Source organism: Megascapheus bottae, chromosome 28 (assembly GCF_031878675.1).
Source record: "Megascapheus bottae isolate mThoBot1 chromosome 28, mThoBot2.hap1, whole genome shotgun sequence".
NCBI classification, from domain to species: domain Eukaryota; kingdom Metazoa; phylum Chordata; class Mammalia; order Rodentia; family Geomyidae; genus Megascapheus; species Megascapheus bottae.
Window position 1 is genome coordinate 12,865,968 of NC_143536.1, and position 26,602 is coordinate 12,892,569.

Sequence of the window (26,602 nt, forward strand, 5' to 3'; positions counted from 1 at the left end):
TAACTCCTTGAGAACTTCAGGGACGCCGGGGCTCACCGGCTGCTTCTTTAATTACTAACCCTTGTTAGTGACTGAGCTTCCAGTTCCATGAAAGGAAAAGAAGAAAGCACAATCATCATCACCTTCAGAGATCACAGCTACAAGAGCCAAGGGACTCTGGGGGGTGAGGCTTAGAAGAGGGGTGTGGGGGGATCTCACTCACCTCGCTCTGAGCACCCCAGCCAGCAAGGACCAGTGGGGTCGGGTCGCTGGGACCCGCTTGCCCAATGGCCTGCGGCGGCCTCGGCAGCCCCGTCCCCGGGGGAGGCGATGGCGGGTGCGGCTGGGGCCCGGGCATGGCCACAGGCTGGACACGCGTGTCGTGGAGCTGGGGCGGGGCCCGCCTTGACCCCAGGGCCCGGCTGAGCGAGCTCGGGGCGGGGGAGGACATCCGGGCCTCGGTTTACAACGCAATGGTAGGACAATTAACCAATGAATAAAGCGACGTTCGCTGCACCGGGAGTGGAGCTCCTGTCGGACGCCGGAGTCCCCGCTGCCGCCCCCTCGCCCGAAGCCCCAGCGCCGTTCGCAGTTTCCCGCCCCGCTCCATCCAAAAGCCGCGCAGGCGCAGAAACTCCGCTGGGCAGGGTCCTGAACTGTCCCCAGAGACCCTCCCACCAGCTCCTGCCTGTGATTGGTCCGGGCCGAGGGCGTGCCTCCCACCAGCTCCTGCCTGTGATTGGTCCGGGCCGAGGGCGTGCCTCCCGCCAGCTCCTGCCTGTGATTGGTCCGGGCCGAGGGCGTGCCTCCCACCAGCTCTTGCCTGTGATTGGTCCGGGCCCAGGGCGTGCCTCCCCGCCATCTATGTGCGGGGCGCCGAGGGAGCCCCGGGGCGCCGGCACGGTGAGGGCGGAAGCCACGCCCCCCGCAGGCCGGGCTTCACCTGCGGGGCTTAAAGGGGGCGGGAGCCTGAGGAGCCGCGGGTCACGTGGCGTTAGGGACCGTCTCGCATTTCCTCGCCCGCACTGCGGGCCTGCAGGACTCCAGTTCGGCCCACCGGTCTCACCCCAACCTGTCAGTTAACGAGCACAATGCACCTGTGATTGACATTTTATCTGCGACACGGGGGAGATTTGAACCCAGGACTTCCTGGCCTTCGGTGGCAGCCTTTCCCTCTCCCGGCCCCCACCCCGGGCCACTAATCGCTTCCTTGGGTCCATTGGGGGTCTCACCACCAAGACCTCGCTTCTTGATTAGTTTCCTGGAGTCTCGTCGCTCCTTGTCATCCATCCATCCACGTCCGGCCAGAACCCAGTGCCAGATCGCGGCCCCCGCTGGGATGAGCCCCGGAGGTCCGGGCCCCCCTTCTCCTGGGCCGTTCACCCCCAGGTCATGCACGGGGCTCGCCGTCCCTCTGCCCCTCTCCCCGCCGCCCCTGTCTGGTGAAACAGGACCCCAGGATGGCGGGAGGGCCTTGCAAGGCAGCGCCTTGCGGGGGGGGGGGGCCTGCTGGCCGGTGATCCTCACACAGACCCGTCCTCAGCCCTCGGGCATCACCTTCATCATAATTACATTTTTAAAGTAAAATTAGAATGCCTAAAGGTAAGCGCGCATGCGCACCCCCCTCCCCGAACCCTGCCAGCCACGCTGAGGACGGGGCCCCAGGCCCCCCAACCCTGCCAGCCGCCCTGAGGACGGGGCCCCGGCCCCCCCAACCCTGCCAGCCGCCCTGAGGACGGGGCCCCCCCCAACCCTGCCAGCCGCCCTGAGGATGGGGCCCCCCCCAACCCTGCCAGCCACGCTGAGGACGGGGCCCCCCCAACCCTGCCAGCCGCCCTGAGGATGGGGCCCCAGCCCCCCCAACCCTGCCAGCCACGCTGAGGACGGGGCCCCCCCAACCCTGCCAGCCGCCCTGAGGATGGGGCCCCAGCCCCCCCAACCCTGCCAGCCACGCTGAGGACGGGGCCCCCCCAACCCTGCCAGCCACGCCGAGGACGGGGCCCCCCCAACCCTGCCAGCCACGCCGAGGACGGGGCCCCCCCAACCCTGCCAGCCGCCCTGAGGACGGGACCCCAGCCCCCCCAACCCTGCCAGCCGCCCTGAGGATGGGGCCCCCCCCCAACCCTGCCAGCCACGCTGAGGACGGGGCCCCCCCAACCCTGCCAGCCACGCTGAGGACGGGACCCCAGCCCCCCCAACCCTGCCAGCCACGCTGAGGACGGGGCCCCAGCCCCCCCAACCCTGCCAGCCGCCCTGAGGACGGGGCCCCCCCAACCCTGCCAGCCGCCCTGAGGACGGGGCCCCAGCCCCCCCAACCCTGCCAGCCGCCCTGAGGACGGGGCCCCCCCCAACCCTGCCAGCCACGCTGAGGAAGGGACCCCAGCCCCCCCAACCCTGCCAGCCGCCCTGAGGACGGGGCCCCGGCCCCCCCCCAACCCTGCCAGCCGCCCTGAGGACGGGGCCCCAGCCCCCCCAACCCTGCCAGCCGCCCTGAGGACGGGGCCCCGGCCCCCCCAACCCTGCCAGCCGCCCTGAGGACGGGGCCCCGCTCCCCCTCCCCCCCGGTTTTCTAGGGAAGCGCGGTCCGCCGTGTAGCGTGGTCACTTCTCCTGGCGGAACCCCGGTCGGCCCCTTTGGCAAACACAAAGCAAAGCGCCCCGTCTCCCCCACGGCCCCCACCCTGCCGTCCTCCGCGGGCCCCGGGCTGCGGGCGGGGCGTCCGCGGGCGCGGAGAGGGGCGCGCGCCGCACTTTGCAGACGCTCCCTGCGGCGGAGCCCGGCGCGCGTCCTTCGGCCCCCGACCTTCGCCGGCTCCCCGGGGCGCGCGGGCAGCGGCGGGGGCCGCGCGGAGGCGGTGCAGGCTGCGCCTCCGCGGGCCGGGCGGGGGCCGGAGCGTCATGTCGGAGCCGCAGCCTGCGGGCGCCCAGCGCGACCTCTACCGGGACACGTGGGTGCGATACCTGGGTGAGCGCGGGAGCCGGGCGCGGCGGCCCCCGCTCGGCCCCCACTGGGGCTCCGCGCGCCCCGGGCTGGGGCCCCGCGGGCGGCGGGCGGCGCGGGATCGGGGCGCGGGGCGGGAGCGGGGACCCCGCAGGCCGGCCAGGGAGGCGGACGTGAGGCCCGGCACCCCATCCCTGCGTGTCTCCCACAGGGTGGCAGTGGATGGGCTTCATGTATGTGTGTACGCATGTATGTAACACCAATTTATTGCAGCGTGTCTGTATCTGCAAACATACATCCTTTATACAGCAGATCCACGCGTGGGTATAACATGCATGTGGTGTACGTATTATATACGTGAAGATGCACGTGTGCATGGGCTGCCTCTCGCCTCCTGTGCATGGCGCCGAGGGTAGCAAATCCAAGCATAGAATGGCTCTTACCAAGCAGCCATGGCAATGGTGACTCGGGCCTGCCACGGTGGCCCTAGAGTCACCTCGGCCTCCACCACCTTCGCCCTCCCCAGCCCCGGAAACTGAGAGGTAAAGTCATTTATTCACCTAAGGTCACCCAGCTCTGGTTGTAGCCGGCTAGGGTGTGCACCACCCGCTCGCCAGCGCCCTCTGGTGAAAAGGCCTGTGACAAGGGTGTCCCCGAGTCTCAACACCCCTCCTCCCCTCCCCCCAGGCTACGCCAATGAAGTGGGAGAGGCTTTCAGATCCATGGTGCCCAGGGCTGTGGTGTGGCTGAGCTATGGCGTGTCCAGCTCCTACGTGCTGGCAGATGCCATCCACAAAGGCAAGAAGGCAGGCGAGGTGCGTGTGAGTTGACCCCTCCCAGCCCCTATCCAGTTCACCATCTTGGCAAAAACGCCCCCACCCTGTTCTCCTCCACCCACGTCCCCATCCCTGGCCAGCCTCCTTGTCCCCCAGGATTGCCTGAATCACCAGTCTCTGTGCCCACCAGGTGCGGAACCCTGAGGCAGGCCGCAGCGCCAGGATGACCGTGGCTGTGGTGGACACCTTTGTGTGGCAGGCCCTGGCCTCTGTGCTCATCCCGGGCTTCACTATCAACCGCGTGTGTGCCGCCTCCCTCTATGTCCTGGGCACTGCCACCCGCTGGCCCCTACCGGTCCGCAAGTGGACCACCACAACGCTGGGACTGCTGACCATCCCTTTTATCATCCATCCCATTGACAGGTGGGTGATTATCCACTCTCCAGGTGGAGTTAGGCCCCGAGAGCTCTAGATAACAGAATAGCCTCAGAGGCAGAGGTTGGCATGAGAGTCCAGAGTCCTGAAGGAGAGAGGACGATCTGTACTCTGTCCTATAACCTGGCAGGTAGTTGGATGGTAAAGGAAGAGAAATGTCTTGAGGGTATGGGACAGAGAACAAATGAGTTCCCAGAAGAAAGTCTAGTGTTACCAAACCACCAGGTTCAGGGAAGGACCATGTGCCCTGGAGTGGTGGGTTTGAGGATGATGTGGGTGACTGGGTGTAGCTAAGTGGTGGAGTGCAGGCCTAGCATGCCCCAGGCTCTAGGTTCACACCCCAGCATTGCAACACCAAAACAAGAAACCTTAAAGATATTGAGGAAAAGAAAGCTCAAAGTCCAGGACTACGTTGCCTTCGGGCTCGCTGGACACAGGCCCCACGTGAGATCTTTCTGCATCGAGCTCTCCCCATTCTTCGGCCCTTCTTTCCACCCTATCCCAGTCTTGTTGGCTGTACTCATGATCCCCTTCTGAGAACAGGGATGGCCCTCCTCAGCTCCCAGTGTCCAGCCAGAATCTCATCGGTCCATCCAGACTGAATACCTGCCTCTGAGCCAGTATCCCTTTTCTGATTGGCTAGCCTTGGTCATGCGTGCTTTTAGAACCAGAGATGGTGTCAGTCCAAGCAGATCCTTTGTCAGGTGGGACACACTTTCCCTAGAGGGAATATAACGGACTTTGAAGACAGGAGGAAGTCCTTTACCTGCTCCGTGCCTCAGTTTCTCCAGCTGGTTTGAGTGTGCCTTTCCTACGTATCCTGAGCTGGCCAGAAGCTGAGGATCTCTCCCCTGGAGACCTTCAGGCCACATAGCTAGAAGTCAGCCCTGGCTGCTGACTTCTGTTTGCTCACCTCTTGGCCATGGCTCACTTTCCTCTCAGGTCAGTGGACTTCCTCCTGGACTCCAGCCTGCGCAAGTTCTACCCATCGGTGGGGAAACCCAGTTCCTCCTGACCCCACCCTCGTGCCTGGCTGGGGGTTGGCTTCCTCCCTCTAGGAAATATTGACACCTGACTCTCTGGGGTCCACAACCTTGGCATCTACGTGGGTCCGAGCTGGACAGAAATCTGTAGGCAAAGGCCTCCAGGAGCAGCGGCCGCATTAAACCGCAGAGGCGGAGCCTGGACCCCATTTGTTTCCATGCAATCCCTTGTGTTCATGGGGAGCAGACCCTGGATTTGACTCTGGGTGAGGATTCATGGGGGACATGGAAACTGAAGCCCAGATGGGGCAAGAAATATGCCCCAGATCACTTGGCAGACTGGTACCAGAAGGCCCTTTGCCCGCACCATAGCATCATGACTGACAATAGCAGATACTCAGTGAGAAATGAGTGAGTGGGGCATTCAGCTGACCCCAGCCAGCCACGTCTGCTGTGGGGACTATGAGGCCTGGCGGGAAGACACACAGCTCTAACTAGGAGCTGGCTTAATAAATGTTCAAGAAGCTGGGTTTTCTTTCTTCTTCTTAAAAAAATTCTTTTTTCCTGCTGGGGAGGAACAGGGATGTGTCTGGCCCTGGGGGAGTGGGCTGTAACCAGAAGGGACAGGAAAGGAGGAGAGGAGACTGGGGAGGCCAGGGAGGCAGTGCCCCCCAAGGAACCAGTGTGAGGAAGCCAGGCGACAGGCCCAGTGGCCCCTGGCTACTCAGAAGGCTGAGATCTGAGAATTCAGGTTTGAAGCTGGCTGGAGTAGCAAAGTTGCTAAGAATCGTATCTTCACTAAACTACCAAAGCTGGAAGGCTCATGCCTGTAATCCTAGCTACTCAAGGAGGCTGGGGTCTGAGGATCATGATTCAAAGCCAGCCTGGGGCAGAAAAGTCTGTGGGACGTGTGTGTGTGTGTGTGTGTGTGTGTGTGTGTGTGTGTGTCTGTGTGTGTGTTGGTCATGGAGCTTTGAACTCAGAGCCTAGGCACTGTCCCTGAGTCTCTATGTTCAAGGCTAGCACTCTACCACTTGAGCCACAGCATCACTGCTGGCTTTTCTGAGTAGCTTCTTGGAGATAAGAGTCTCATAGACTTTCTAGCCCGGGCTGGCTTCAAACCAATCCTCAGATCTCAGCTCCGGAGTAGCTACGATTACAGGTGAGAGCTACAGGCGCCCAGCATCTCCAGTTAACCTAGAAAACGAAAATGGGAAGTAGGGCTTGACTCAAGGGTAGGGTAGTAGTCTTGAGCTGAAGAACTCAGGGACAGCACCCAGACTGAGTTCAAGCCCCATGACCCACCCACCCCCCCCAAAATGAGAATGCTAGGTCCTGAGTTCAAGCCTCGGGACTGGCAAAAACAAAAAAGCCAGAAGTGGAGCTGTGGCTCAAGTAGTATAACACCAACCTTGGAGGGGAAAAACTACAAAAAAAAAAAATGAACGCGGGGCACGGGGGTTCACACCTATAATCACAGCTACTCAGGAGGCTGAGATCTGAGGGTCGTGGTTCAAAGCCAGACCGAGCACTAAAGTATGAGAGACTCTTACCCCCATTAATCACTAGAAAATGGGATATGGCGTTGTGGCTCAGGGGTAGGTTGGTAGCCTTGAGCTGAAGAGCTCAGGGACAACACCCAGGCCCAGAGTTCAAGCCCCATGACACCCTCTCCCACCACCAACACACACAAAAGTGAGCTGAGAGTTAGGCATAGTGGTAGAGTGCTTGCCTAGCATGCAGGAAGACCCGGATTCAATTCCTCAGTACCACATATATAGAAAAAAGCTGGAAATGGTGCTTGGTTCAAATGGTAGAGTTCTAGCCTTGAGAAAGCCCAAGGACAGTGCTCAGACCGTGAGTTCAAGCTCCAAGGCTAGCAAAAAGAAAGAAAGGAAGGACTGGCGCCCATGCCAGCTGGGATAAAGGCAGGATGGAGAAGAAATGTCTTTTTCCACGCCCATGCCTTGGGTCCTTTTGTCCTTGAAGCACTGAGTTTGGGTCCCCTCAGTGGTGTAATACTCAAAATGACCACAAGAGTGCAGCACTAGGTGTGGCTCAAGGGGTAGGGCAGTAGCCTGGAGCTGAAGAGCTCAGGGACAGCACCCAGGCCCAGAGTTCAAGTCCCATGACCCACCCCTCCCACACACAAAAAGTACAGCACCACGCCTGATGGCATCAGGTTCTAAGTGCTTCATGTGATGTGGCTCTTTCCTCAGCCTGGGGGACTCTCTTTACTCAGCCCCCTTTCCAGGGCTATCCCATCCTCAGATGACAGGAGGGACCCCGACCCCTCCCCGCTCTCTGTCCCACGCCTCCACCCCCAATCCTGCGCCCTGCACTCCGTTCCAGGAAGGCACTCAGGACCCCAGACACTGAGAACAAAGAGAGCTGGAGTGTGGATCAGGGACACAGAAGGCCAGTGTACTAGACAGCAACACGTGTGCTCATAAGCTAGGAGGAACGGTGAGATCTGAGGGCCATGGTTCAAACCCAGCCTGGGCATGAATGTCTGTGAGCCTAGGCTGACTCTGAATGGACTTAGAGCCCAAATCTTTGTGAGTCTGACAGCCCACATTCTGTGTCAGGTGGACACTTCCATCCTGCCCTTCTCCTGGGGACACCTGAGCAAGTTTTACATATTGGGAGGGCTGCAGCCACAGATCCAGTTGCACGTAACTGCCAAGGCGTCTGTGGGCTGGTGTTGCCTTGAGGTGCTAGCGGAGCTCTGGGCTTCCTCCAAACTCTCAGCTCATTTTCTACAAGGAGGATGTGTGCGCCCTGTGCTATTTCACCCCATTGGTGGGCCACAGCCTTTGCCTGGACCTGCCAGCTGGGCACCTGGGACTCAAGAGGGCTGCTGGGATTGTATGCACACCTGGAGGGCAGGCGTGGGCAATTGTCATGATGTCAGCCCCATTGCAGTCCGGGTGCTCAACTCCTGGGTCAGCAGGGCCTTGGGCAAGAGGAAAAAGGCATGCCACAGAGACAAGGGGGGATCTGGCCACTCCAGGGCCAGCACCCCGATGGTTAGAATAAAAGCCTTCCAAATGAGCCAGGTACTGGTGGCTCAAGAGGCTTGAGAGCCTAGAGGACAGTCTGGGCAAGAAAGTTAGTGAGATTCTTTTTTATCTTCCTTTTTTTTTGGCCAGTCCTGGGTCTTGAACTCAGTGCCTGAGCACTGTCCATGGGATTTCTCAAGGCTGGAGCTCTACCACTTGAGCCACAGCACCACTTCCAGCATTTTCTGTGTATGTGGTACCAAGGAATTGAACCTAGGGCTTCCTGTGTGCTAGGCCAACACTACCATGAGGCCACACTGGAGGCCCAAGTTGGTGAGATACTTATGTCCAGTTAACCAGCAAAAAGTCAGAAGTGGAGCTGTTGTTCAAGTAGTAGAGCACTAGCCTTGAATGATAAGGCTGATGCCAAAGCCCTGAGTTCAAGCTCTAGTTCTGACATAGATAAGTAAATAAATACCCCTCTAGTAAAAATGCTATAAAATATAAATGTGTATCTAATAAAAGGTACAAAGATGAACCACACATGTGATTTTAAGTTTTCTGCTATGTTGATGTTTTTTCTTTCTTTTCTTGAACCACTAGGGTTTGAACTTATACTCGCTAAGAAGATGCTCAAGGGCCTGAGCAACCCCCCTATCTCTGAACCATACCCCACTGGTAGCCCATGCCCCACCAGAAAGCCACGCCTCTCCCGGGAGCCACGCCCCCCTGGCAACTATCTTTTTTGTTTGTTTTTTGCCAGTCCTGGGGCTTGAACTCAGAGCTCGGGCACTGTCCCTGAGCATAGCAATCTACCACTTGAGCCACAGCACCACTTCTGGATTTTTCTGTGTATGTGGTACTGAGGGATCAAACCAAAGACTTCAGGCAAGTACTCTACCACGAAGCCATGTTCCCAGCTGTAGGCTTTTTAAAAAGCACAGAGGGTCTGTAGCAGAGTCAAACTATGCCACTCCCCTGGGGGAGACATCATCACACAGTTGTCATACCCCAGAAGAAGCAACAAGAGGGAGCCCAGAGCAAAGCATGGATACATTTTTTTTCCCCACATGTTTTACATTCACAGTATGATCCATCCTCCAGTGCTCAAGTGCTCTGATGGCTGGGGACCCCCAGACGGGCCCTAGTTACATCTCTCACACCTTGACCTTGGTCTGATCCTGTGGGAGGACTGAAGGTAAAGGTCCCTGGGATCACCTCCCACCCCCACCCCCACTTACCTCTTCCTGGAGAACTCCTGCCAGATCAACCTGTCCCAGCACCTCCCACTCCCAGACCTTCCTTCCAGCTGTGGGTCCCATCCAGCCATCCAGGAGCTCCCCAGCTGGGTCACAGATCTCCACCCCTGTAGCTCCTGACCCTGGAGGACAGCCTCAGTAATTGCAAAACCATCCACACAGCAGCCTAAACACCAAGCGGCATCATCTTATCTAACATTTCCCAACACCTCCAGGGCTAGAGCCAGATCCATTTGGCTCTTTAGAGCTGCCAGTGAGCCTGGACAGAGCCCAACCTGTGTTCAAGGTCAGGGGAAGAAGGCTGGGGGGCTTCTTAAACAAAACGAGGAGATGTTGACATCCTCATGTTTTTGGAGTTCCTCCCTCTGGGCACAATGCCTCATGCCTGTAAACCCCAACCATTCTAAAGGCCGCTGAAAACCAGCCCAGCCCCCTCCCCCCCAAAAAAAGAATTAGCCAGGTCTCAACAGCCTCACCTGGTAATGAGCAACTCCTAGCGCCCCAGCTAGTTGGGAGGTATAAATAGGAGGATCAAGGTCCAACCTAACTGAGGCAAAATGGAGCAAGACCACGATAGCCCTAAAACTAACAAGAGCAAAAGGGCTTGCAGAACTTGCCTAGCAACTTGAAGGTTCTGTGTTCAAATTCACATGAGGAGGGGGTGGGGGGGGGAAGGGAGGAAAAAGAAAAGAAATATTTTCTGTCTTGTTCAGCCACTTGTCCTTTCCTGTGCCTGCCACCTGGGATTGTGTAAGAGCCCTCAGGGTGGCAAGACCCAGGGACAGGCCTTGATTGCTGCCCCAGATTGCAGTCTGGGACACTTTGGGGGTTCACTTGGTCACTGGAGGGAAAAAAAATAACAACAACAAGGGAAGCAAGGCCTGGGGGGCGGGAGGGCAGGCCGGACTGGCCGCAGGGCCCTCCCACATCTGACCTCTCCAGGCAAAACCAGGTGCCAGCCCCAGGTCTTGTGAGCAGACAGAGCTGGCAGTCTGCGTGGCGCCATGAGCGGCCAAGTCGGGGACCTGAGCCCGCAGCAGCAGCAGGCACTGGCCAGGGTGAGAGCCCTAGAGGAGGGGGAGGCCGGTCTGGGGAGGAGGCACAGCCCCACACTGCCAGCTTTGCTGGGATGGTGTGAGGGGCTCAGGTGCTTGGCCACTGAACACAGTGTGTGGGTGTAGTGGGCCCCACCATGGGGGTGCGGGGCCAGAGCCAGCTTGTCACCCCTGCCCTGGCCCTGGGATCCCTCTGGTGGGGGGTGCGAGGGTGGCATTCTTGTTTGGCTCCTGGGAACCTGCTGTTGGCAGATTCCAGAGAGTGTAGCCAGATTGCGCCATTCTTCTGTTTGATTCCCCTTCCTTTCGGGTGTTCCAGGGCTCAGACCTATTCTCTGTCATGAATTCTTTTATTTTACGGGTTGATTTGAGAGCTATCCTGCAAACTGGCCCTGAGGGCGTGATGACCACAGACAAGGAAAAGGTGGGGGGGGGGGTGTCCCCAAACCCTGGCTCCTACTTAGGCCTGTGAAAGAGTAGCTTAAGATTTTTGGAGAATTCGCAGGCCCAGAGACCCATGTCTGTAATCTGCGCAATCAGAGAGGCTAGAAATGGGAGCATGGAGATTTGAGGCTATCTCAGCCCCTCATGCCCTAAAAAAGTTCTCAAGCCTCCATCTCATCCAATCAACTGGGCCCTGTGGCTCCTGTCAGCTCCCCTACACGAGAAGCTCAGATGGGGAGGAAAGCAAGACCATGTCTCAAAAGCACCAGATTAAAAAAAAAAAAAAAAAAGGCTGGAGATGTGGCTCAACGGTAGAGTGCTTGCCTAGCAGTCCCAAAACCCTGATAAAGGCAATAAAAGAGGGACCCTGGCCGCGTGTCTGTGGCTCAGGAGGCTGAGATCTGAGGATAGCAGTTTGAAGCCAGCCTGGGCAGGAAAGTGTGAAACTCTTACGTGCATTTAACCCCAGAAGACTGGAAGTGGAGCTGTGGCTCCAAGTGGTAGAGTGCTAGCCTTGATCCAGAAAGCTCAGGGGCAGCGCCCAGGCCCTGAGTTCAAGCCTCACGTCTGACAACAGGATAAAAGGAGGGGCCTTCCTGTGTCAGAGGGGCTCCTGAGTAGAGGCTGAGAGCTCAAGTGAAGAAGTTCGAGTGAGCCAGGCATGGAGCTGGGGGTGGGGGGGCAGCGGACACCTGGCCTTTGGGGGTGAATTACAAGATTCCTTGCACGCTGGAGCTTCACGTAATGTAAAAATATTAATAATAGTTTCATCACTATTATTTAAAAGTAATGATGGCTTAATTTTGTTTATTTAGTTCTAGCACTGGGGCTTGAACTCAGGGCCTGGGCACTGTTTTCACGCACGCCTGGCATGCTATCATTCGAGCTATTCCATTTCTAGCTTTTTTATTTTTTCTAGTTCTGGACTTGAACTCGGGGCCTGAGCACTGTCCTTGGGCTTTCTCAAGGCTAGAGCTCTACCACTTGAGCCACAGCACCACTTCTGATTTTTTCTATGTATGTGGTACCGAGGAATCGAACCCGGGTCTTTGCGCACTCTAGGCAAGCTCTCTACCACTAGGCTGAACTCCCAGCCACCATTTCTAGCTTTTTGTAGTTAACTGAAGATAAGATGGAGGGGCCAGACGTGTGGCCTAGTGGTAGAGTGTTTTTGCCAGCATGCACAAAGCCCTGGGTTCGATTCCTTGGTACCATACTCACACACAAAAAGCTGGAAGTGGTGCTGGGGCTCAAGTGGTAGAGCAGCACTAGCCTTGAGAAAACTCAAGGACAGTGAACAGGCCCTAAGTTCAAACCCCAGCACTGACCAAAACAGAAAGAAAGAAGTTTCATGGACTTTCTTGCCCGGGCTAACTTTGAACCTGGATCCTCAGATCTCAGTCTCCTGAATGACTTATTTTTGTTTGTTTGTTTTGTTTTGTGGGTCATGGAGCTTGAACTTGGCCCAGGTGCTGTCGCTGAGCACTCCAGCTCCAGGCTACCACCCTACCCTTGAGCCAAGCCCCATTTCCCGTTTTCTAAAGGTAAATGGAGATAAGAGTCTCAGGTCCTTTTGTGCCCGGGCTGGCTTTGAACCTTGATCCTCAGATCTCAGCCTCCTGACTAGCTAAGATTACAGGTGTGAGCCACCATGCCAGCTCATGGCTTGTTTTTTAAACTGGGGAATAGGGGAATGGAGAAAGAGGAGCAAGAGGTTACTCAAGGCCCTAGAGCACTAGATAACAATACCAGACTCATTTTTCTTCTGTACTAATCACTTTTTTTTTTTTTTGCCAGTCCTGGGGCTTGAACTCTGAGCCTGGGTAATGTCCCTGAGCTTCTTTTGCTTAAGGCTAGTGCTCTGTCACTTGCGCCACAGTGTCACTTCCAGCTTTTTCTGTGTAAGTGGTACTGAGGGATCAAATCCAGGGGCTCCATGCATTCTGGGCAAACACTCTACCACGAAGCCATGTTCCCAGCCTCTAGATTCTTCTTGAAACTGATGCGAAACGTATCTCAGGCACATTGCCAGATGCTGTCACCATCACATGACTTTTAACCTGTTCCAACACCTACTTGGTGGCTGTCTCTGGGTCCCAAGGGCACCCCAAACAATTTCCTCAGGTTCTCCTCCCCTCAGCCGCCTCCCTTCCCCACAAAGCTTACCTTGCTTGATCAGAATCATGCAGAGCTTTCAATGCAGATGTTACTTGCTATTTATTATTCATTCCTTTTAAATTATACAACCAGGGCATGATTGCTTTTTCCTCTTGGAAGTCGGGGGTCAGAACTCAGGGCAAACTTTTCAGAGTTTTCACTAGGTGGGTGTTCTACCATTTGAGTCACACCCCGGTCCTTCTCCCTTTGGTTATGTCTGAGATAGAGTTTCACTTTTATGTCCTGGCCAGCCTGGACTGCTATCTTCCTATTTGGCACTTCCCATAGAGCTGGATAACAGATGTGAGCTACCATACCTGTTTTTGTTGTTGTTGTTGTCCATGTATTTGTTTGTGCTGGTCCTAGAGTTTGAACTCAGGGCCTGGGCACTGTCCCGGCTCAGGGCTAACGCTCTACTACTTGCACCACCGTGCCCCTTCTGGCTTTTGATGAGTAGTTTACTTAAGATTGAGTTTTTAAGAAGTTTCTTGATGGTGCTAGCTTTGAACCTTGATTTCCAGATCCCTCGTGTCAGCCTCTTGAGTAACTAGGATTACAGGCATGAGCTATCTGCACCTGGCCTTTTTTTTGGCACAGTGCCATTTCTGTTTTTTTGGAGGTTAATTGGAAATAAGAGTGCCATGGACTTTCCTGCCTGGGGTGTCTTTGAACCATGAGCCTCAGATTTCAGGCATGAGCCACCAGCACCCAGATTTCCAGCCTGGCTTTAAAAAAAAATTAATTTATTGTTGCTATAGAGGTGATGTACAGAAGGATTGCAATTACTCGAGTCAGGTAATGAGTATATTTCCTTTTATACAGTGTCTTCAGTTTCCTCATTCTCTCCCAGTCTCTCCCGCCCATCTCCACCCACGAGATGTATAGTTCCCTTCCACCCATGTCCAGTGAGCTGCACTGCTGAGCTATTTCACCTTTTTCTCGCAAGTTCTGTGCCCTCCCCCAACCCTCCCAAAGATGTGCGCTCGAATACATTGTATATAAGGTAAAGAAGAATCATCAAAAGTAAAAACTAAAGATAAAAAAGAAGAAGAAGGGGGGCAGGGGGCTGGGGAAGAGGGTTCTTGTTTCCATATCTTGGGGTTCTTTTCAGTGTATATATTATTTTATATAAATATGAAGAGGCGCTTGGGCATTGCGCCTTTGTGATTCTCTCTTAAGAGTCTCCCCTGTTGGTCTCTGTATGTGTGAGTAGCTAAAATCCTGAAGAGTGTGTCATATCCCAGTGTGTTTTAGACCTAACTTCTGCATATCAGAGAGAACATGCACTGTGTGTCTCTCCGAGCTTGCTTACCTCACTTAACGTGATCTGCTCTAGTTTCATCCATTTCCCTGCCTATGACCTAACCATATTCTTTCTAAGGCCATGTACAGTTCCATTGTGTATAGGTACCATGTTTTATTTTGTCTTGGATCCCCTCATCTATTGTGGGGCATCTGAACTGCTTCCATATTTTAGTTATTGCGAGTGTGCCAGCCTGGCTTTTTGCTGGTTGTTATGGAAATGGCATCATGTGGAATTTTCTGCTAGGGCTGGCTTTGAACCTTGAGCTTCCAGATTATAGCCTCCTGAGTAGACATGAGCAACCAGTACCCAGTTTGGTCTCAGGAACTTTTTGTCAGGTCTAGCCTCAAGGGATGATCCTTCTAAGCTCCACCCCCCAAACTCAGTGGGATATAGGTGTGAACCACCTGTGCATCTGGCTGTGAATGCATTCTTATTCTAAATAGTCTCCATAAAGCTAGAGACAGTTTGATAGATGGATATCAAGGCTGCTTCTGATGGCTTTAACCCATCAGAACCACTAGAACTGTTTAAAACCCATGAATTCTAGTTTTCTGATGCATCTCTAAATACAGCCATAGTGGAAGTGAGGCTTTTGTTTGTTTGTTTTTGTTTTTGCCAGTCCTGGGGCTTGAACTCAGGGCCTGAGCCCAGTTCTTGGGATTTCTCAAGGCTGGAGCTCCGCCACCTGAGCCACAGCACCACTTCTAGCTTTTTCTAGGTATGTGGTACCAAAGGATAGAACCCAGGTCTTCATGTATGCTAGGCGAGCACTTTACTACCAGGTCAAACTCCAGGCCCGCAAGTGAGGTTTTGAGCCTCAGCCTCAGCCCCAGACTCTCAAGGGCATCTCTAAATTCTGCTCCAAAGTCACCCCAGCATGCTAGCTGCCCCCCCAACCTCTCTATCCATCCCTTATCTTTGCCCTTGTCTGCAGAGGTTCCAGTCAGGCGGGCCCCGTGAATCTAGCATCTGTTTGGCACTGGGCCAGATGTGAAGGGCTTTACATGTCAGATTCCTTTGACTGGCACAAGTTGATCGATCATTACCCTGCCCCCCATTCCCCAGAAAGGGAAACTGAGTCTGGGGGCTGGATCACCCTAGAAGTTTGAGGAGGACCCAGCTCTTCCTCCTGGGGTGTTTCCAGAGGCGACAGTGGCGGGGGGGGGGCACTGACTGATCACTGCTGAGGTGGGGGAAGGCGGGGGGGGGGGGGAGGGTATCTGGCCAGGCTGGGCCATCTCATCTGCTCTTCCTGTGCTCTCTCAGTTCCGGGAGGCCCTTCAGGATATCCTGCCTGCCCTCCCCAACCCAGATGACCACTTCCTCCTGCGTTGGCTCCGAGGTGAGACCACAGGGGCTTGGTGAGGCAGAGAGGGAAGAAAACAGAAGGGGGCTTGGGAGAAAGGAAGAGATTTGGAGGGACAAAGTTCCCTAGTGGTAAGAAAGACACAGTCTGGTTTTATTTACTTTGGGTTTGAATCTGAGTTCCATGGTGCAACTAGCACAGCACAAAGTCCCGAAGCCTCCACATCTTGTCTAGATACCTCTCCTCACTGGAGTCACTCTAGAGTCAGTGCTTAGGACATCCTTGAGAGGTGACTAGGTTGACCTTGAGCCTGACCTTGACCACTGGACAGTCTCTTCTGAGCTTGCCTTTGCTCAGTCTCAGTTCCCCATGGGCAGAGCTATTTCATCCCTAGTCACAAATTGAGTACACCCCCCCACCCCCGCTGGATGCCTAGCAACCATTGCCATGACAGCAAATCTCCATGACAACACCCTCCAACAAGATGCCCAGCAAACACTTACGTGGATTTAAATAAAGGTAGAGAAGGCATTTCATTAAAGATTTACAGTGTCAGTTTAAACAAAGTTTAATAATAACAGAAACAAGCCGAGTGCTGGTGGCTCACACCTGTAATCCTAGTTACTCAGGAGGCTAAGATCTGAGGATCAGGGTTCAAAGTCAGCCCGGGCACAAAAAGTCTGTGAGACCCTTATCTCCAATTAATCACCAGAAAACCGGAAGTAGTGCTGTGGCTTAACTGGTCTTGAGTTAGTCTTGAGCTGAAGAGCTCAGGGACAGTGCCCAGGCCCAGAGGTCAAGTCCCACAATCGACAAAAATAAACACATAAATAAAACAAAATAATAACAGAAGCATTCCCAGGGCTTAGGGATTAAAAAAACAAAACAAAATATTTGAACTTGTACTATCTTCTGGGGTGGATTTTTCAGTTGCAATGACAGATGGCAGGGAGTCAGTTTAGGAAGTAGACACACCACATGGGGCTTTTAATACTGGCCTTCGGCCAGGCACCTGTGGCTCATGTCTGTAACCTAGCTATTTAGGAGGCTGAGGTCTGAGGATCATGATTCAAGGCCAGCTCAGGCAAGAAAGTCTGAGAAACTCTTATTTCCAATTAACCACCAGAAAACCACAAGTGGATCTGTGGCTCAAAGTGGTAGAACACCAGCCTTAGCATAAATTTCATTGACAGTTCCCAGGCCCTGAGTTCAAGCCCCACTACCAGTACACACACACACACACACACACACACACACACACACACGCACACACACACACACAATGTTGGTGTTCAATAGAGCTGGATCCCAGCTCTGTGACATGCCTCAGTATGTTACTGTCCTCCTTTTTTTTGGGGGGGGGGAGCAGTTGTGTGGTTTGAACTCAGGGCCTGAGCACTGTCCCTGAGGTCTTTCGTTTAAGGCTAGCACTCTACCACTTTGAGCCATAGCTCCACTTCTGGCTTTCTGGTGGCTAACTGGCAGTAAGAGCCTTACAGACTTTTATGTCCATGTTAGCTTCAAAGGAAGATCTTCAGCTCTCAGCCTCCGGTGTAGGAGTACAGGTATGAGCGCAGGCACCAGCTTCATTTGTGTCATGGGCGGAATACTGGTTCCTACCTTCAGGTGCTGTGACTCAATTTGAGGTCAGAGGTGTGTACCAACCTGCACAAAAGAGCCCCAGAGGCTGCCTCTTTCCTTTTGCCTTTCCCCCCACCCCCCGCCCCCTTCCTGGCCATTTTATTCCATCTGACACTTTGAAAAAGTTATAATCTCTATAAACTTTATTTTTACAATAGTTTTAAATCTTCAGAAAAGTTACAATCATAGTCTAAAAAGTTCCCAGACTTACATCTTATGTTATTCTTTTAAGATTAGGCACAAGGGGAGCCAGGCATTGTTATCTAGTGCTCTGGGGCCTTGAGTAACCTCTCATTTCTCTTTCTCCATTCCCCTATTCCCCAGTTTAAAAAACAATAAGCCATGGGCTGGCATAGTGGCTCAGGCCTGTAATCCTAGCTACTTAGGAGGCTGGGATCTCAGGATCAAGGTTCGAAGCCAACCTGGACACTAAAGGACCTGGGACTCTCATCTCCAATTAACCTCTAGAAAATGGGGAAGTGAGTGGGACTTGGCTCAAGGGTAGGGTGGTAGCCTGGAGCTGAAGAGCTCAGGGACAGTGCCAGGTTGAGTTCAAGCCCCATGACACCCCCCCACACACACACACACAAAGAGAAGATAATGAGTAGTATAAAGATAACAACTAATTAAAACTTTTTGCTGACAAATTGTCTGTCGCCCTTAAGAATCAGCAGGATCAACAGGAAAAAAACATATAGCACTAATGCGAGCATTCGTCACTATAACCAGACACAAAAATCAGTACTATGAAGCCAGGCCCAGTAGGCTCCCGCCTATAATGTGAATTTCTCAGGAAGCTGGGGTCTGAGGACTGCTCTTCTCTCCAGTTAACTACCAAGAAAGCCAGAAGTGGAGCGGTGGCTCAACTGGTAGAGTGCTAGCCCTGGCAAACAAGTTTAGGGACAGTGCCCAGGCCCTGACTTCAAATCTCGGTGTCCCACCCCCAACACACACACACACACACACACACACACACACACACACACACACACACGAATAACGAATATCTAGACCCTTCCATGTATTTTTGGGGTATGATGAAAAGGCCAGGGGGTTAAGGCAGGGGTACCCCCATCGTGTCCTCACAAGCTCTGAGGAGCACCTGGCCTCTTCTTTCCTCATTTGCTGGCAGCTCGGAACTTTGACCTGCAAAAATCTGAAGACATGCTTCGCAAGGTGAGACCCTGTCAGCCTGTGTCCTGCCTCCCCTCCTACCATACCCACACCCCAAAAAGAACATGTTTCCTCTTCCTCTTCTTCAAACTCCTTCCTGCCTTACACTGGACTCCTTCTCTTTTTTTTTTGCCAGTCCTGGGTTTGAGCTCAGGGCCTGAGCACTGTCCTTGGACTTTCTCAAGTCTAGAGCTCTACCACTTGAGCTTCAGCACCACTTCCAGCTTTTCCTGTGTATGTGGTACTGAGGAATTGAACCCGGGTATTCGTGCATGCTAGGCAAGCACTTTAACTAGGCCAAACTCCAGGCCCTCCTTTGCTTTTTAGTTATTTATTTATTTTTGTTCCCATCAGGGGCTTGAGCTCGTTGTGCTCAAGGCTAGCACTCGACCACTTGAGCCACAGCACCATGTCTGGTGCAGTTATTTGGAGATAGGAGTCTCCCAGACTTTCTTGCTCGGGCTGGCTTTGAATCCTGACCCTCAGATCTCAGCCTCCTTGATAGCTAGGATTATAGGCGGGAACCACCAGGGCCTGGCTTCCTTCTCCTTTAAACTCTCCCCCGACCCTGCACCCAGTGCTGGATGAGGCTTGGGGGATGCTCGGACAGGGTTTTGGTGGCCCTGGGCAGAGGGACTGACCTGCTGTCGCCAGACGTCCTCCGAGGTTTGGGGGGCAGGCGGAGTCTTCATCTCCTGTCGTGCCTCTGCAGCATGTGAAATTCCGGGAACAGCAGGACCTTGACCATATTCTTACATGGCAGCCCTCAGAGGTGAGTCCCATGCCACCCCCCCCACCACCGGGCACCCTCTTCTGGGTTTCCCCACTCTCCATGTCCAGCCACTTGATTGGGGTGGGGACACGGTGTGGTGGCCCTGCTTGAATCCCGGCCCCTACCACTGTGTCCAGGTGATCCAGCTGTATGACTCGGGCGGTCTGAGCGGCTATGACTACGACGGCTGCCCCGTGTGGTTTGATATCATCGGCACCACGGACCCCAAGGGTCTCCTCCTGTCAGCCTCCAAACAGGAGCTGATTCGGAAACGCACCAAGATCTGTGAGCTGCTTCTGCACCACTGCCACCTGCAGAGCCAGAAGGTGTGTTCTCCAGGGAGGGGACACACACAGGCACGGGGTCTATTCCCAGGGGATGGTCCCCAGGATGGGGGGGGTCACACTCTGCCCCCAACCTCCCCCCAGCTCTTGGCACTCAGGACTCCCAGTAGAGCATGGGTTTTTCCCTCTCTCCGCCTCTGAGCTGCAGATGGAACCTTTGGAGTCAACCTGATGCCAGGTGTGCTGGCCTTGCTTTTATAACACTAGACACGAGCACCCCCTGGTGGACATCTCATGCCATGACATCATGTATTGGCTAATGGCTGACTCCACGGGACAGGGCGTGTGTCCCCAACTCCTGTCACAAATGCTGCCTATAAAACAGGCCCTTGGCTGAGAATGTGGCTTAGTGGCAGAGTGATTGCCTAGCATGCATAAAGCTCTGGGCTTGATTCCTTAGTACCATATACTTAGAAAAGGCTGAAAGTGGTGTTGTGGCTCAAGTGGTACAGTGCTAGTCTTGAGCAAAAGAAGCTTAAGGACAGTGCCCAAACCCTGAGTTCAAGCCCCAGGACTGGCAAAAAAAATTTTAAAACTAAAAATTTTAAAATAGATCCTACCAGATACTCAGGAGACTGAGATCTGAGGATCATGGTGGTTCAAGGTCACCCTGTGCAAAGAAATCCAAAAGACTTTTTTTTTAAGATAAACAGGAGGGCTGGGAGTTGGCCTAGTGGTAGAGTGCTTGCCTAGCATACATGAAGACCCAGGTTCGATTCCTCAGTACCACGTACATAGAAAACTCCGGAAGTGGTGCTGTGGCTCAAGTGGTAGGGTTCTAGCCTTGAGAAAACCCAAAAAACTCAGGGTCCGAGTTCAACCCCAGGACTGGCAAACACACACACAAACCCAAAGCAGCCAACAGCTGAGCTAGGGGCTTGGTTCAAGTGGTGGTGCACCAGCAGAACCAGCAAGCCAAATAAGGAAGAGATTTTGAATTTAAGTCCAGTATTAGGAAAGAATATATGGTGTGTGTGTGTGTGTGTGTGTGTGTGTGTGTGTGTGTGTGTGTGAGGAGGGAAATGCATCTGTACTAAATATGCGCAGATTTTTTTCCTTGTTATTATTTCATGGGCAATAACAGCATATCCATTAGTTATATAGGATGCACATTGTATTAGCTATTATAAATCATCTAGCAATGACTTCGGGTCTATAGAAGGATATTTGTAGATAATATACCAACACTGCAATATCTTAATTTGAAGGAATTGGGTAGCTGTAGATTTTGGTATGGGGAAGGCTCTTGGAGCCAGTCTCCAAGGAAAGCAAAGGCTGACTCTGTACTATTGTACGCAAAACCACTGGAGAGTCCTGTTTTAATTACGCTGTTAACTGATCCAGTGTCAGCTACCATGATAACACCTCAGGAAACCTGCAGACACATCCAACGCCTGGGCCCTTGGGTGCTGTGTCCCCTCACATCCTAAATGGTCTCCGCTGTCTTGGGAAATGTCCTGGACTGCCAGGATTGATGTTGGCTGGGAGGTGGAGAGAGAAACTCCAGCCTCTCCAGTTATGTTCTGGCAAATGCTTGGTTCCATGCAGCTGGGCAGGAAGATTGAGACATTTGTGATTGTGTTTGACATGGAAGGACTGAGCCTAAGACACCTGTGGAAGCCAGCGGTGGAGGTCTACCAGCAGGTGAGGTGGACAGCAGGCAGTAGTAAGCTGGAGAAAGAAATGTCAGGGGTCCCTAGGCCAATAGGAAGCCATGACACGTACGGCTTCCAGTGCACCGAGCAACAAAGACGACTTCCAGAGGCTCCTGGACCCCCCGAGGATGCTGTGCAAGGAGAAAGAGGAGCAGCAGATCGCTGCTAGGAGAGGTTTCTTATCAGAAGCTTTGGGGGGCATAACAGAAATGTGGGGACACACGCATGACCAGACCCATTCTCCATTCACAGTTTTTTGCCATCATAGAAGCAAATTATCCTGAGACGGTGAAGAAATTAATTGTGATTCGAGGTGAGAGCACGACTGACTTGATCGAGGGAAGGAGAAGCGGGGAAAGGAAGAGGAGACACAGGGCCTTAAGAGTGTTTGGCACCACCGATGGCTCATGGTTATACTCCTAGCTACACAGGATTATAGCTGAGATCTGAGGATCGAGGTTCAAAGCCAGCCCACGCAAGAAATTCCCTGTGAGACTCATCTCTAATCAATCACAGGAAAAGAGCTAGAAGTGGCACTGTGGTTCAAAGTGGTAAAGCACTAGCCGTGAGCCAAAAGGAGCTCACAGTGCCCAAGCCCAGAGGTCAAGCCCTAGGACTGTAAAAAAAAGAAAGAAAGAAATACTGCCCAGGGGTGTTACTGAGATGTGAGATGTCAGATAAGTTGCTGGTTTTTAAAGGCTTGTTATTTTCTTTTTTTATTATTTTTATTATTTATTTATTATTATTTTTTTTTTTTTGCCAATCCTGAGCTTGAGCTCAGGGCCTGAGCACTGTCCTTGGACTTTCTCAAGGTTAGAGCTCTACCACTTGAGCCTCAGCACCATTCCGGCTTTTTTGTATGTATGTGGTACTGAGGAATCGAACCCGGGCCTTTGTGCATGCTAGGCAAGCATTCTGCCACTAGGCCAAACTCAGGCCCCAAGGCTTGTTATTTTCTTGGTAACAGAAGGTCCGTGAGCCATATTGGTTAGTGGACGTATTTTCCTATGGGCCAGAGTCACATGATCTAGGCTTAAATCTCGTGAGCGCTCTGATTCTGAGCAAGCCTATTTCATTCACTGAGCCTCCGTTTCTCCACAGTGTGAAATGGGGACCTGTGCTCCCCAAGGCAGAGTGTTTAACACTGGAGAGGAAAAGCTTCGGCGTGGGGCAGAAGTGCTAAAGCAAACCTCCCATTTGCTTTCACCCCCAAGAGATTTCAGGGCTACCCGGGAACATCTCGAGTGTGGAAAGGAAATCCCCTTCACTGACTGACTGAGAGCCAGGTGCGGTGTCACCAGTGCGATCTGACCCTCATAGGACATGTCCACACTGCACTCACTAAGACTCAGAGAGACTGCGTCACTAGCTAAAGGTTACACAGCAAGGAGTGACAGAATCCAGACCCTTATCCAACCTCATGGAGCACAGACCCTTGGCTCTAGTGTTACTGACCTGAGTGGTCTCTGGCCCAGCCCCCGAAAGGCCCGCCATGGGTTTCAGCCCCCAGGCTTTTTCCAGTGGCTTTCAACTTGGTCAAATCGTTCATGGGCGAGGTGACCCAGAAGAAGATTGTGATTCTGGGAGGTGAGTGCTTGGTGCCCTCTTGAGCAAGGCTCACCTCAGCATCTGTCGGGGAGGAAATAGGCTGGGGGCCCCATTTCTGCTTCACTTTCCCTCCAGCCTCTCCCCAGACCCTGGGCTGACAGCAAGGCTGCAAGCTGCAGATAATGGGGGCCATTCAATTCCTTCCCTGAGATTTCTCCCCTCCTCACTCAGTCTCCCCCAAACCCTCGAGATCCATCTCCTCTCTGTCAGTCTCCCCTGAGGCCGTGCCCCAGAGTCTCCCTCCCCTCCCATGAGTCTCCCTGAGCCCTTCAGAGCCCCCCTCTCTGTCCTCCCTGGGCCTCCCTCTTGCTCCTATGCAGACAACTGGAAGCAGGAGTTGCACAAATTTATCAGCCCAGATCAGCTTCCTGTGGAGTTTGGGGGGACCATGACCGACCCTGATGGCAACCCCAAATGTCTGACCAAGGTACAAGGTGCCAGGTAGTGTCTGGGAAAGGGAGGGATGGCGGTGACCCCGTGCCCACCTCACCTGTCTCCCGTGCAGATCAATTATGGGGGTGATGTACCCCAGAAGTACTACATGTGCAAGCAGGTGAAGATGCAGTATGAGCACACCACCTCGGTGGGCCGAGCCTCCTCCCACCATGTGGAACATGAGATCCTGTTTCCAGGCTGTGTGCTCAGGTAGCGACGCAAGAGGCTGAGATCTAAGGATCACGGTTCAAAGCCAGCCTGGGCTGGAGAGTCTGTGAGACCCTCCAATGAACCACCAGAAAACTGGAAGTGGTGCTGTGGCTTGAAGTGATAGAGTGACAAAGCTCAGGGACAATACCAGGCCTTGAGTTCAAGCCCAGGATACACACACACACACACACACACACACACACACACACACACACACACACACACACAGAGGGTGGGGGGCTCCAGAGCTCAGGCAGGTGGTCAGCTGGGCCCCTGTCCTCTGCAGGTGGCAGTTTGCATCGGAGGGTGGTGACATCGGCTTCGGGGTTTTCCTCAAGACCAAGATGGGGGAGCGGCAGAAGGCCGCGGAGATGACAGAGGTGCTGGCCAGCCAGAGGTACAACGCACACATGGTGCCCGAGGACGGGAGCCTCACCTGCCTCAAGGCCGGCGTCTGTAAGAGCTGTGATTTTTCTCGAATGATGTGATCAGGTCTTGCAGCCCAGCCTCTCTGGGTGCCCTTCATTCCTAGCTTTTGGAATTGGGGGGAGGCAGGGGAAGGTGGGGAGTCCCTGGTCTCCAGGGGAGTTGGCTTCAGGATCTTGGGGCTATGAATGACTCCTGTGTGTGGGTACAAAGATAGAGACACATTGCTGAAGGCAAGCCAGAGCCCAGGCTGTGGGGCTCAGCTCCTCCATGGCAGGCTCTTCCTACTAAATGAATGACAGGGAAGATAGCAGCTGTGGACTCAGTGTGAAGCCCCCGCCCCAGTTACGTCCGCTCTAGGAGGTCCCCCAACACAAGGCTTTCTGTAGTTGGACGGCCTTGCCTTCCCAGCACCTCCCAGCTCAGAGGCAGTCCGGATAGTGCTGTTGGAAGCAGAAATGCCCGCTGTCTTTGATAGCCTCCCGGTACTATAGCAAAACTCCTGAGAGGATTCACTGAGAAAGAAGAAAGGTTTGTTGGGAGGCTCCAGGGTATGATGGCTTGACCTGGTGGTCTAGGGGATCTCCAACAAGCAGTATCACAAGCCATGGAGCAAGAGAAAGAGAACAGGGTCGGAATTCCACCATCCCATTCAAGGGCTTGACCCCTCCCCCTGCATGGCCCAAGAACTTCCTTCAAGGGCCTGCCTTCTAAAGGTTCCAGCACCTTCTAGCAGCTCCACCGCAGGGACCAAGCCTTCCTACTGGACCTCTGGTGGGGGAGGGGTCCTTCCATTATGGCGGGGTGGGCTCTGAGGACTGTGACAGGCTGCTGTCACACCACATGCTGGCCGTCCCCCACGACCCCTCACAGACGTCCTGCGCTTCGACAACACCTACAGTCTGATGCATTCCAAGAAGGTCAGCTACACAGTGGAGGTGCTGCTCCCCGACAAGGCCTGTGAAGAGGAGCTGCAGGGTCTCCAGGCCTCGAGACCATCCCCAGCCCAAGGAAGACCCTGACTGCCTCTGCGTCCTCCAGCCCCCCTCCCGCCCCGGCCAGGAGCATGCGTAAAGGTGGCACCACCTGTCCTGCATCTCCATCTCAGCTCACTTAAGGGTCTACTTGGCCCAGAGGCCAAGTGGATGGCATCTAGGCTGCCCTGAAGGCTGGCACAAGCACCTCACCCCTTGCTCCTACGGAAGGGGGTTGAGGGCAAGCTTGAGTCCACTGAGGAAGGGTCCTGTCTGCAGAAGCTGCCTTCCTGACAAGATCCACTGTCCCAAGATTCATTGTGCCTGGTGTGTCCGAGGCTGTGAGGGGTAGGGGGTGGTGGTGCTCGAACCTGGGGCTCTCCAGGAGACCTGAGATGAGCAGGGGATCCTGTTCACTCTATCTAGGAAGTCACTGGGGATGAAGGGGGTGGGGGACATCCGGGTTCCAGCTGAGCATCAAGGCCCAGCCAATCATGTTCTCCCACCTTTGGGTACCACGGTGGGGTGGAGTAGGGGGGGGAGCCACGCCCAGCTCAGAGATGATTGGGTCAAGGCTGAGTCTTCCATCCAAAGATCTCTTGGTTGGGCAAGGTGCTTCTTGGAGAATCCTCCTCACTTCCTTTCTCTTTGTGAGATGTAGAAAATGGTCATTCAAAGCCAGCCCAATCAGAAAGGCTGAGAGAATCTAACTAAAAAATAACCAGTCAAAAGTTGGACCAGAGACATAGCTCAGGTGGTGGAGTGCCAGCCAAGCAAGCAAGCCATCCAGCCAAACAGACAAGGGACCCTGATTTCAAACTCCAGTGCCAAAAACAAACCAGAAGTCACCCAGAAAGGGAGTCCTGCTGGCTTACCCAGAGTTTGTTTCTTTATCTACCTGTTTATTCTTCATTGTTCATTTAAGTTCCTGACTAGTACCAGCACTGCAGGCCTTAGAACACCAGGGCTGCTGGTCTGATCCAAGTCTGCTCAAAGGCAGCACCAGAATTTATTCTGATGACCCATTAATTAGCCAGTGGAGATATCACACATGTTTCTTGTGGGGCCACGAGCTGAATTCTGGGAAATACCATGATTTGGACAGGAGGGGCCAAGTGGGTTTTGTCTAAGAAAATTCCACTGAAGGATGTGGGGGGACCAGATAGAGAGAAGCCATCAAGCTGAGTAATGTAGGGTGTTAAGTCCTGAGGAAAGGCGTGGTTCTCGATTGACTTCTTACTGTTTGCTATTCATGGCTGACTGTACATGTATTAAATGATTGCTAATAAAATTGTGTTGTGACGTAGATGATAAAGTGGCTTCAAACAGCATGTATTTTGTCAAGGGGAAAATTGACAACATTTAGTCAGGAGGCCATTGATCCAAACCATTAGTCAAAATGAGGATGGGAAAGGTGGGCACCCGGCAGCTCAAGCCTGTAATCCTGGCTAGTGAAAAGGCTGAGATTTGAGGCTCATAGTTCAAAGATAGCCTGGGCAGGAAATTCCAAAAAAAACTACTCAGAAAAATCCGGAAGTAGTGCAGTGGCTCAAATGGTAGAGTGCTAGCCTTGCACAAAAGAAGCTCAGAGGCAGTACTCAGGCCCTGAGTTCAAGCTCCAGGACTGGAAAAACAAAAACAAAAACAAAAAACAGAAGTGGAACTGTGATTCAACTGATGGAGTACCAACTTTGAACAACAACAATAAAAAAGGTAAGTGAC

The 26,602-nt window shown here is 53.7% G+C and overlaps 2 protein-coding genes across 2 annotated transcripts; both read left to right on the forward strand.

Moving 5' to 3' along the window:
- Positions 1 to 2,648: 2,648 nt before the first annotated feature.
- Mtfp1 (mitochondrial fission process 1) lies at positions 2,649 to 5,493 on the forward strand. The gene is made up of 4 exons (XM_090320085.1): positions 2,649 to 2,943; positions 3,607 to 3,734; positions 3,886 to 4,118; positions 5,073 to 5,493. The coding sequence occupies exons 1-4, from the start codon at positions 2,877 to 2,879 to the stop codon at positions 5,143 to 5,145; spliced, it is 501 nt and encodes a 166-aa protein (XP_090176211.1). The 5' UTR covers positions 2,649 to 2,876; the 3' UTR covers positions 5,146 to 5,493.
- Positions 5,494 to 10,182: 4,689 nt separating this feature from the next.
- On the forward strand, positions 10,183 to 26,189 carry LOC150045211 (SEC14-like protein 4). Its single transcript, XM_090320462.1, has 12 exons — positions 10,183 to 10,432; positions 15,603 to 15,678; positions 18,416 to 18,459; positions 19,169 to 19,228; positions 19,366 to 19,554; positions 21,121 to 21,216; positions 21,480 to 21,540; positions 22,731 to 22,814; positions 23,156 to 23,262; positions 23,341 to 23,480; positions 23,767 to 23,936; positions 24,780 to 26,189. The coding sequence occupies exons 1-12, from the start codon at positions 10,379 to 10,381 to the stop codon at positions 24,926 to 24,928; spliced, it is 1,230 nt and encodes a 409-aa protein (XP_090176588.1). The 5' UTR covers positions 10,183 to 10,378; the 3' UTR covers positions 24,929 to 26,189.
- Positions 26,190 to 26,602: the final 413 nt, after the last annotated feature.